Source organism: Dipteris shenzhenensis, chromosome 13, assembly GCF_047967505.1.
Source record: "Dipteris shenzhenensis isolate YYH24624 ecotype China chromosome 13, Dip_SZ_1.0, whole genome shotgun sequence".
Lineage (NCBI taxonomy): Eukaryota > Viridiplantae > Streptophyta > Polypodiopsida > Gleicheniales > Dipteridaceae > Dipteris > Dipteris shenzhenensis.
This window is the reverse complement of record NC_141608.1, coordinates 55,164,161-55,176,303: the sequence shown is the minus strand read 5'-3', so window position 1 is coordinate 55,176,303 and position 12,143 is coordinate 55,164,161. Positions and strand designations below refer to the sequence as shown.

General features: G+C 43.9%; 1 protein-coding gene across 1 annotated transcript in view; it reads right to left on the bottom strand.

Annotated features, from left to right (window-relative positions):
- The window catches only part of LOC147895609 (uncharacterized), a 57,310-nt gene that overhangs the window by 34,831 nt on the left and 10,336 nt on the right, over nt 1-12,143 (bottom strand). Inside the window, exon 3 of the mRNA XM_087383483.1 lies at nt 7,646-7,725. Within this exon, the coding sequence (XP_087239609.1) occupies nt 7,646-7,725 (80 nt within the window). The remainder of the gene's footprint in view (nt 1-7,645; nt 7,726-12,143) is intronic.

Below are 12,143 nucleotides of genomic sequence, written 5' to 3'. Positions count from 1 at the left end.
ATGGTCATCTTGTTCAGGGCGCGATAATCCACGCACATCCTGAACGAGCCATCTTTCTTCTGTACTAGCAGTACAGGTGAGCAAAAAGGTGAGGAGCTGGGCTGTATTAACCCTTCGGACAGCAAGTCCTGAACCTGGTTCATTATCTCCTTCCTCTGCGTGGCACTGACCCTGTATGGTGGCCTATTAGGCGGCTCACTCCCTGGCACTAGATCTATCATGTGATCCTCTGGCCTCTCCGGGGGTAGCTGTTCTGGTAGTGCCTCCGAAAAACAATCTTTGAATTTATTTAAAAATTGAAAATTGCTTTCATTGTGTACATTAAAATCAGCAGATATATCTAGGATTGTGTCCCTGACAAAAACCATGTACGCAGAAATTGCTGATTTTATTTCTTTGCTGAAAGATTTATCTGATACAACGGGGATAGTTTCCCCTCTACTTTTAGCAATGATTTTCTGCAACCTACTGTACAAGAAACACCCATCAGTGCTGGCTGGTCACGAATCTTTCCCCAAGCCAGACACATCTCCCGTTCCTCTGGATCCCTGCTGCATCCCAAAACATCAGGGATCCCTGCAGCTCGTGGCCTAGGTGGCTTTTGTGGCTTCTTTGCCTCTTTCCCCTTCGATGTCGGAGGCCTGTCTGGGCATCTGGCAGCCACATGTCCTAGTTCCCCGCACCAGAAACACTTGCCCTCTTTCCTGAAGATATCAATTTGTTCAAGACTGAATTTGGATTGAAACTTTAATCCTCTGGGCTGTGACGGTTTTCCCTCGGCTTCTGAGGTTGAAACCCTTTCTTTGCCCCTCTAGGGAATTCTCTCCGTTCAGGAAATTCCCTTCTTTCTTGCCTGTAGGATTTAGGCTTCCTTCTTGTCGGCATACCTGCTTGCCGTGACATCAAAGTGGAGGGGTCTTGCATGTACATTAGACTAGCCACTGTAGCAACATGCATCAGATTTTGAATACCCTTTATTCGTTGGGTATTCACTTGGGTCTGAATTTTCGGGGTCAGACCGGCCTTGTACTTCTCCATCTGAGTCTTGTGGGATATTTTCCTAAATGGCAAGACCTGCAGGTAATAGTCCCAAAACCTCTGGTTGTAGTCATCCACGGACTCCCCTGCTTCCATGTGCAGACTGTCCCAAGCATTCATTACATGGCTTTTGAATTCCTTGGGCAGGAACTGCTTGCAGAAGGCCTTTTTAAACCCCTTCCAGTGCTTGGGTGCAGTACCATCCTGCGTCTGGGCTTCCCACCACGCACTGGCTATCCCTGTAAGATGTAGGCTAACCATTCTCAACGATGATTCCAAGAAGTTCTCACTTCCAAACGCTACATCAAACTGTCTGACAAATTGAACAGCTTTCTCTGCTTGCCCATATCTGCCATTGAAGGTGATGAATCTCACGGATTTTCCACCCTCCTTGAATTCTCTGGGCTTGTCACACTTTTTCTTTTTAACTGTCTTCTCTCTTCTCGATGGCTCCGGAGAGGTATCATAAGAACAAGACTATGAGCTGGATGTAGAGGATGAAGAGGTACTGGATGGTTCCTGTTGTTGCCTCCTCTTCTTGGTCTGAGCACGGGACCCTCTTTTCCTTTTTTCTGCTGGACTCAGGCTGTGCTTCCACTTGCACAGGTGGCCTAGGCACATCATAGGCGGTACTTGAAGCCTCTCCTTGGACAAACAGGTGTTGTAACCTCGGATCCCTCCTGAAGGTTTCCATTTGTTGCATCATTTCTTTCACTATTTGTTCCAACTCCATTGGCATCTGTGGGTCCACCTCTGGTGCAGCAGGAGCACCCTAACTAGGCATTTGTTTACCCTTGTCGTTCCCAGCCATCCTTTTTACTGTAACTATAGTTTCTGACTCTACTTTTGAAGGACTATACCTTTTTGTGTAGATTTCACAAAACTGTTTCTTTTTCCCTCTTTTTGATAAACTATACTTTCTTTGTTTATCCACTGAGTACAGGCATATGCAGGCTGTAACACAAGGATAATACCCCTGACAGTAGTAGTGCAGTTACTGGTTTTCTTTTATGGATTTCACAATTATTTGTCTTCCCTGTGTCTCTATGCAGGCTGTACACAGTACCAGCAGGTACATTCAGGTAAGGACTAAGTTGGCCAAAGGTATCTTTTTAACAGTAATTTCTGATTGTGATTGTTATGATCACCCTTTCAAAGAGGAGCTTTTCTCTGCTTCTTTTTTTTTTTGTAATCAGAATATACTGTATAGCTTAGGCGGGTAGTTGCGTAGATAGGTAATTCGATCACCAGGGGCTTTTCGCCTCATCTTTTCTCCTCCAAGAATTTTCTATCAGTCTTGGACTTGGTTGGATCGTGACAGTTCCACGATTTTGATTTTTATTTCTGTGGAGAAGATGGTACAAATCTAAAATAGAAGCTGACGTTCCTTCGTGACCGAATTCCAGCACGCAGCCAATTTAGATTTCTTCCAACAGAGTGAAAGAGTGTGATCGACTCTCTACTAATGAATCATTAATTAGAATCAGTCTTGTTCTGCCCAAAAGCCGTGATCAAATTTCTTTCTTCGCGACTGTCACAGTTTAACACGGGCCACTTCACAAATCGTTCCGGTGGATATTCATGCCTGACGCGAGCATCTATTAGTAGAGTTCTTCATTTCATAACTTCTAACAGGGGGAAACTCGGTCGTCAAGTAGTCAGCCTGTTCCACGTTGGGAATTCCGGCGCAAACTAATCAATCACAAGAGCATTTTTATAAGCAAGACAACAGCGCAAAGCTGTTTCAATATCGTCTGTGTATCGTGACAGTCACTTTTCCCCTTTGTGAAAGGTTAAGGGTTCTGAATTCTCAACACATAATCGGTGTCGCGAACGATAGATTCTACTCCAAATCAAATTTCTGCCTGAGTTTTCAGCTCGCACTATTCATTTAAGCAATTTCCGCTTGTCGTCTCCATCGCGATGATCAATTCTTGGATACCACTATCTCTGTTTGACAGTCGCGACGAGTTTTTCACTTTGTGGGCACTTCTTTAGAAACTCCTTCCAACTGTCTACAAATCGCGAGCATAAATTTATTATTGCATCGCGACAAGCTTTTCAATATTCCCTTCGTTCCATCCGGCGTGGGTATTCAGTCTTCTTCTAGGGGTATCCAATTTTATCAACTCGCGAATTATCCCAGATCCAATTTACGTTATCAATTCAGGACACAAGCTCACGGCAGGTTCTCTCCCAGTCTGCCTCACCTGAATTCAGACTTGCTCAAGCATCTGTCAGAACACTTCCAACAGTAATCATTTACTGATCTTAGCTCAAACCCTTCCAGGCATACTGATCTGCCCCTCACAGGAAATCACATCGACTGCTTTCCAAGCATCTTCCACAGTCTCTGTATTTACAGGCTGATGCAATTGATTTCTGGGCAGCTCTTATGCAATTAGTACTTCATGCCTTTTGACTCTGGGTATTTTCTCAAGTGCAGCTGACTGTTCACAGTCTTTCTGCCTTACTGAAATTTGTTCCCAGCAATTACTGCTTCACAGATAGCATCTATTGCTTACCCCTTTTCCCACAGCATTTGCAGGCATCTCTTGTGCAGGTATTTTACACTTGATCTATGCACCTTTCAGAGAAGGTGCAGACCTTGCTCTGATACCACTGTAAGACGAGGGACGGGGCTTTCCCCTGTATTACCTGCTTTCTAATCTACCACCATCATTGCCCCCATTATACCTGCACCTGTGAAATCTCTGCAACATCATTGTGAGCACAAGCATCCATAGTTGCATGCTAGAGAAACAGTCTGCTGAATTGAAAGTACCGTTGAAATGTAGATTTTCCTCTCCCTCTCTCAACACCCGACTGAGGCCCAGAGCAACACGCTGGCTGGACCCCCCCGAAGGTTTTTATTCCACTTGAAAACTCAGTTCAGTTACAAAGTAGCCTGTGGGAGAGTTAGATCATCCATAATGCACAGGTAGAGTTCTCTATGTGAGGATAAGTCACAATAGACATTACAATTAGAATGATATTACATGGCAATTCTCTATTGCTCAACTTTAGTCAAAGTCTATCCTCAAAGGCTAGCTAGGCTTTAAAAATTAAAGCCGTCTCTAACTAGTCTCGATCCTAGGGGTGCACGGCCCCTAGCTAGGTGCCATCGCTAGCACCTAAATATCGCCAGCAACTTCCATGTACAAGAGGGTAATCCAACCCTACCTGGTACCTGCACATTTAAGCTAGCACCAATCATGGCACTCGTTGAATGTTAGCCATTCATTTGCATGCAAATAAAACAGTTCTTTTCTTTGACTAATCCTAGTCACGTGTGGGCATCCCCACTGACCACATGTGTGTACACACAACATAAAACATATACTGCTGGGTCAATCCAACCCTCATTGATCTGAATCCTCATGATCAATGTCCTAAGACCGAAGTCAAAGCCGGATTCCTGGTTGACCGAAGTACAACCCTTGGGCCGGTTCCCATATTCTTCCGCGTTTCAGGCATGACCAATGTCAATCCTGTGGGACGGTAGTTACATGTTCTTCCCCATTTCAGGCATGACCAATGTCAATCCTGTGGGCCGGTAGTCGCATCGTTTCAGGCATGACCATTGTCAGTCCGATTTGATTACAAGTTGGTGACAGCACTAGTCTCCTCCATGCGGCTAGCAGAGAGTGGCGACACCACAGGGTGGTATGCACGTGTCTCCCTTTGGCTTACTAGACATGGTATACATATTGATCGGCTGCCTCCTTTTCAGTACATTCTGGATGCCCCTCCCCCACTACTCCCCTCACGAGATGAGATTAACCTTATCATTCGGTTAGATCTCCTCCAGCTACATACATCCAGAGTTTAGATCGAAGCCCATGAGCTTCCTACCAAAACTCGCTTCTATCGTGATCAATTCTCGAAGATATGTGAGGAGGGCTTCATCACTAGACCACAGTACCTTGAGGACCGGCGGGTATCACACGCCTTGAGGATTGCCATCGGACAGATGCGGGTCTCGTCACATCAGCTTGAGATTGAGGTAGGGCGAGCAACAGGGATCCCTAGAGAGAGACGACTCTGTAGACTATGCACCACAGGGATGATCGAGACAAAGGAGCACTTCTTATGTTTTTTGCCCAATCTACTACGAGATACGTGGACGATACCATTGACTCTTCCTAGAGGACTCTGGTTTTGGTCCACTCACATGACTGATCCATTTCTATGACCAAGTTTGTGTTGGTCTTTATCTCCTAGACACAGAGACATGCTCATACGACAAACGAGACAGCAGCAGCGAGAGACCATAGCAGATTAGATAGATAGGAGACAGCGACATGTTACTGACTTCTTCACACTTGAGGTTGTACTGGGTCACTCTGACTCAGCTGATGAGGTGATCCCTGAGCTCCATGCCGATTGGAGACGACATCACAAGCCTGTTGCCTACACTATCCGAGCTCGCCTGATCCCCTCCCTTTTTGGAGAGCATCGCTCTAGCCATGGTGTCACTGCTGATATGTCTCTCAAAATCCGCCATACACATAGACCTCGTCCACCCCCACGTCATAGCTCTACTCGATAGCTATTGATATAGGAAATCCTCTCTACTCATCAAGCTACTTTGGCACCCGATCGACACGATACATCCTGATGATATCTTGTATATTGCTCTCTGCACCCACGCAAACAGTAGATGCTTATGGTACTGCTCTCTTATTGTTACCCCTTTTTTAAAAAATTTTCAGTTTCAGCCCCATGTAGCTTGTATGAGATCTCTTGTCGCGCTCTTTGTCGCATAGCCCCGCGAGGGCTTTTGACGACGTTAATACATCATTGAGGAGGCTAGACACACGAGACAGAGAGTCTATTGCTGTTTTGTGGACTTCCACAAGGCATTTGACACAATACCACACGCCCGACTCATCAGAGAACTCCAGGATTTGGGTTATGGACAGGAGGTTATAAGGGCTGTAGTGGCTTTATATGAGAGGGTGACAGGACGTGTCCGCATTGGTTCCAATTGGTTTAGGACATGGTTGGCCCCCCCTAAGCTTCCAGTGAAGCTCGAGTTTTACCGCACACCTTGTCTCCAGATCTCACGAGAGGGATTCATCATTCCGCCAGGATACATACAACTACATTTCCCTCATGCACTTTGGATTTCTCTTGGTCAGTTCAGGGTCTCCTCACATCGACTACGCATCGAGAGCAGACGAGCAGAGGGCATTCCACGAGAGAGTCGCATTTGTACCTTTTGTGATCTACAGGAGATTGAGTCCGAGGAGCATTTCACTACCATATGCCTCATCTACTATGCCATCCGAGGTCAATACCACAGCCTCTTCCGCGACGGATTTGGACCTCTTACTTGGCTCCTACTTTATCCAGACCAGCGAGGTCTCGCCGCCTTCCTACATGAGATGACTCAATATCGAGCCACACTCATGCGTGCTCAATTGCGTGACCAGTCGGGGCAGCCAGATCCTGCTTAGAGGCCCATCACCAACTTCTTCCGACTACCAAATCCAACACCCCAACTGACCCGACGTCATACACGGGATCGAGAGCCAAAGCCTCACTAGATGAGACAGCGGACTGATTTACTTTTCTGCGCACTAATATACCTGCTTTCTTCTCTAGTTCCGACACCTGACCGACCAATGTCTTTGTGGCACTAGTTCGACGCTGAGTCATCTCCCGCCGACTTTAGCGACGACAGACTTCTAGAGGACAGCCCTCCATCATGGCTTTTATGCACCCCTGTTCAACACCAGAGAATCATTGATATCTAGCTATCTATTGATATATTTTTATAGATTTATAGACATATGGATGTACATGGATAGTTCTATCCTTCGTGATATTACTTGTTTTTTTTTGCTACGGGATTGTGGGTCCATCTTGAGACCACACCCACCTAGTGCATTGTACAAGATTGTCTCATAGGCCTTTTGTCTCCCGTAGACTTTGATAAACTCTCTCTCTCTCTCTCTCTCTCTCTCTCTCTCTCTCTCTCTCTCTCTCTCATATCAGATCGCCCAACTGGGGTCACCGTTGCATACATTCGTCATAGGGCCCCCCATCGCCCCAGATGTGCTACCGCCACCAGGCAGCACGATGTCAGAGACCAACCAGCCATCGCAAGATTCTTTTCGACCCACCCGACGGCCCCACTGTGATTGGCCTTTGCGCCCTACCCTCCCCCCTTTTTTGTACCATCAATCTGGTGCACCATTTTTTTCCACATCATCTGCGGATCAATCTGGAGATTGCTAGACACTTTTTGTATTTTGTATTTTGCATCAAGATCAGTATCAGTATCAGGACTAGACCAACCGTCCATCATACATACATACATATATATATATATATATATATATATTGGGTAGACACGGTCTCGATAGTCCATTTTGAGACCACCACCGTCATGTCCATTGTATCAGTCACCTTTAATCTTATAGACCTTCACGGTCTCCTAAAATTTTAGTAATCTCTCTCTCTCTCTCTCTCTCTCTCTCTCTCTCTCTCTCTCTCTCGTCCCATGGGTCTGTTGCCCCCTATGGACAATAATATACGTCTACTTCTCTGCGTGTGTGTGTGTGTGTCATCCTGAGGCGTTGGGATAGAAGGTACACACAAAGACAAGAACTTGGGTTCTCTTAGCAGGTACCAAAACCCCTTCTCTTTGTCGAACCAGCCAACTTGAATTATCTGTGCCTGATAAGCAAAATAATCAACTTTTAATCACATACTCTTAATAATTTTCACTAAAGTTTATGATCGACTTACTAAGTATTAATGCTAATAAAACAAAAAGTGCACAAAGAACTTTCTCTTTACTACTACCAATCATCTTTACTTGGAGAAACCAAATTACACATAGGATGTTTGAGATTCACAAATTCAATGCACCATATATTGCATTAATCAACAATAGAGAATGCTTAGTTTACGACTGATCAATCAGTTTTGCAATGTGAAAGCATGATAGCTGGAATCGTTGGAAATAGAAGACTTTCTACTTACTTCAAAGAAGCCAATCGAATATGACATTGACAAGAACATGTAATATTCGTAACAGATACAGCTAAGCATGAATATCAAAAAAAAGTAAAGTTGCCTCTTTACAACATCGCTAAGTTTTTGAATTGCACGACCTATATCAAACCTAGAGCAGTCATTGGAGATCTCTAAGAAAACAACACTATAATGACAGGCTTGAAATTAATTCCATGCCTCAATTAAACTAACTTGCTACGTCCCATTCAACACTTAAGCGACATATGCTCTATCTATACCACACCATAAACTTAATGCAGGGGACCTATTAGTGTGGTTATACTCTCCCGCTTTGTCTCTCCTCCCTTGTGCATACATCACCCATATCCCCACCTCCCTTCTTCCCCATTGGAGTCCTCTCATGCAGCATTGCCCCATTTCCCAATCCCCCTTTCCTCCCTCTTGAAGTGGTCTCTCTCTCTCCGAGTGTAAAGCCCCCTTCTTGGAACTGGCACTCGAAGGCCAATCTTGGATTGGTGCTTTAGACATAAACTATCAGGGAAATGATGCAACAAATGGAGGCCTTCAGGAAAGATCCTCGGTTGCAGCATCTATTTGCCCAAGAGGAGGCCCCAATTATAGCTCAGGATGTCCATTTTAGTGGTTCCTGATCTATACAAGGCCTTTGTTGTTGAATGTGATGCATGCGGAGACAGCATTGGAGCAGTGCTCCAGTAGGATGGGCATGTGGTAGCATACGACAGCAGAAGGCCCCGTGATGCGGAATTACATCTAGGGGTCTATGAAAAAGAATTATTGGCTGTGATCCATGGTCTCACCAATTGGAAACGTGACCTTTTGGGAGCTGATTTTGTTGTTAAGACGGATCACCAAAGTCTGACCAGCCTATTCTAGAGAGTTTTGTTTGACAACTTGGGGACGAAGTTGAATTCTTCTTCTTCATTTCATCCTCAAACAGATGGTCAAAGTGAGATAGCAAATTCCACTATATTGGATTTGCTTAAATGTTACGTGGCTGAGCAAAAACTAAGTGGGAAAAGTATCTCCCATTGGTGGAGTTTGCCTATAATAATACAATGCCTAGCTCCACAAGAAAAGCTCCATTTGAGGTCATCTAAGGAAAAGTTATTTTACCCCCAATCCTTCGGACAAAGGATGAGATTTTTGCAGCTGATGAGTATGTCAGAGATCTCGAGACAGCTTTCAGCCAGGTACGGACAGCCATAGAGAGGTCTCAGTTAAAGCAAAAGGAAGCTGCAGATAAACATAGAAGGCAGCTTGACCTCAAAGTTGGAGAGTGGGTACTTCTAAGGTTTGAGAAGACAAGGCTCCGCAAGATGAAGGGTAAAGAAAAGGCGTATGCTAAACTATTCCCCGGGTACTATGGGCCATTCAAAGTCATACATGAGATAAATCCAGTATCCTTCCGATTGGAGTTGCTAGATCGCTGGAGGATTCACAATGCCTTTCATGTGAGTCTTCTCAAGAAGTACCAGGACCAAAACCAATGGAACCAGTTCTGGAAGAGCCACCAGTGGTGGAAGATTTGGAGGAGATCCTCCAACCAAAACAAATTGTGTACCATACTGTACATAAGGGCCCCCAAGGCAGGAAATTTTACAGATACCTTGTAAAATTTTAGAACTATTCGGCATTACATGCCAAGTGGATGGATGCAGACATGTTGTCTGACCATCTAGAGATCTTGGACATCTATAAGGAAGCTTGTTGAGGACAACAGATTAGAAGCCGAGGGGATGTCACCACTTATAATTAATCATTGGATTAATAAAGTTGATCAAAGTTTGATTTGAATCAATGCATTATTTAATGGTCAAAGATGGGCAGATTCCAGTCAGGGACTTGACTCAGGATTAGAGACCCAGGTAGTTGTTAATTAAGAATTTATTTAATCAACCAAAGATTTTGTGAAAGGACTTAGTCAAAGCACTGACTTTGTCCTAAAGGAACTTGGAGGAATCCAAGTGAAGGGGAATCGGACCCCAGTGGATTAAGTCCAAGGAACCAGATTATATTAAACGAATCTGCCGGCCCAGTGGATTGGCAGTAGCAATTCCAAAAACTCGGGAGAATACGGGAACCGGCCCAAGGGTTAGACTAGGTGATGGTGCTTAAAGAGTTGGCATGAGAATAACAAAATGCATGTAGCGACGTGTGTCAACCTCTCTGGTGTTCATGTATTAATAGGTGAAGAGCTCTGTGGAGTTCAGAACAAGGAGGCTTTTGACAAAATACATAGTGGTTGTGACATGGATGCTCATGGAGTAAATGCATCTAATGACATGTGTCGAGCTCGGTCGTGTTTAGAACTAAGAATTTTAACAAATTGTATGCCATTATTGCACAAGTGTGGCAATCATTACGCCCAAAAAAAATCCGACACGAGTGCACACCCGTCTTAAGTTCAAAATCTCACCCACCAACACGTAACGTTGTAGTCTCAAAAGTGCCCTCAAGATAGTTGTGTGATTGGCTTCGGTCACCTGAGAACCCAGTATTGACTTCGGTCAAGAGACATTGATCTTGGTCAAAGGGATTTGACCTTGTTCAATGGAATTGGAATGACCCACCAGTATATGTTTATGTTGTGTGCACGCATGTGGGCAATGGGGAGTTCCCTGGGATGTGAGCTGAGTTCTCTTGGAACATGCTGGTTTTTTTTAAAGCCAGCTTGTTTCTCTTTTCCCATTATCAGTGCCTATGGGATTGCTGATTTGTAGGATTGTATTGTGAAGCATCAATAGATGTCGGAGAAATGAACACATCTTGTTTTGAAAGTATACTTATTTTCAAAGGTGGAACTAGATCATCTTTCACATCTCCATTCTCAAACTGCTCTTGTTCACCTCTCTTGTTTGACCTCCGTGTATGTCACATTGATGTGAGAGCTTTGGCGTGGGCAAGGCAACATCATCATCTTCCTAAGCAATGTCACGGGCTGGAGGCTAGAGCAACTCCAGAATAGCCACAAGCAAACAATAGCCAGATTTTCATTGTCTACAAGCCAACTACACACAACCACTCTCCTTAACATAAAACTTCCAAATACCAAATATACTAGAAAAATGTTATTGATGGCTTGATGATTTGGAAAAGGAATGAGGAGTGCAATGGGGACGACGATCAGTGGACAAATTTGCTCGAGGTATCTAAGATAATTATTGGTGTAAACAAAAGATTTGCATGTGCTACTACTACATTAAAGTATGTTTTATGAAATGTGGAGTCCCTCTTCTTTGTATGAACAAGCAATGGTTGAGCCATAGAAGAGGGTTAAATGTTCGACAATAGATGAATTTAGTCTCTTTCATAGAATGAAATTGTTACTTTTGGTTGAGGTCTAACCAACATAAAGGTGGCGTGGTCCATTACTAAGAGCTTCTCAATTCAGATAAGCACTGCAAATTGGAAGTAAGACCAAGCCTTTGGGAGATAGTAGACACAAGTGATGCTTGTCCAAGGATGCAACATAAATCATGCAATGATGATTTAATTGCGCCTTTTTCCATGCCTTACTTATTGAGCTTACATTGGCGTGTTGAGACTAAAATGAAATAATAAGTTTGGACTATGGTTTGATTAGCCTTCTCCCTTCAGTGCTAGCCTTCATTATGGCTGAGTCTGACCAGAACCTTCGTAGCTTTGTCAAAAACTCAGTATGTAGACTTTTGTATGAATGTATGCTCGTGTGTGTGTGTTAGAGCATATATTGATACAGAGTTCTACACCCACTACTGGGCGCTAATGACGTTAGTGGGGATGTCATGGTAACTAGTCCCTACTATGCATGATGGAGTTGATGGTTTATAATTGATTTGATGACTACCATGAAGTTATAAATTGCACTTCTTGTTTAAAATTTTTAATTTTCATGTGATGAGTTTGGGCATGTTCCTGAATTCATCTAGGGATATATTTTTGCCGTATTAGCGGACATTCAAATTTCCATTTGTGAAATTTTCGCCCAAGTTACGCATAAACTGTGTCTGCAAATTTTCAACAATATACTAAATAGGGATACTAGTTGCATCTATCCCATCAACATATGCATTCTATTTTAGATTTTTATTTCTTCAACTACCCCTGTTGTTGTT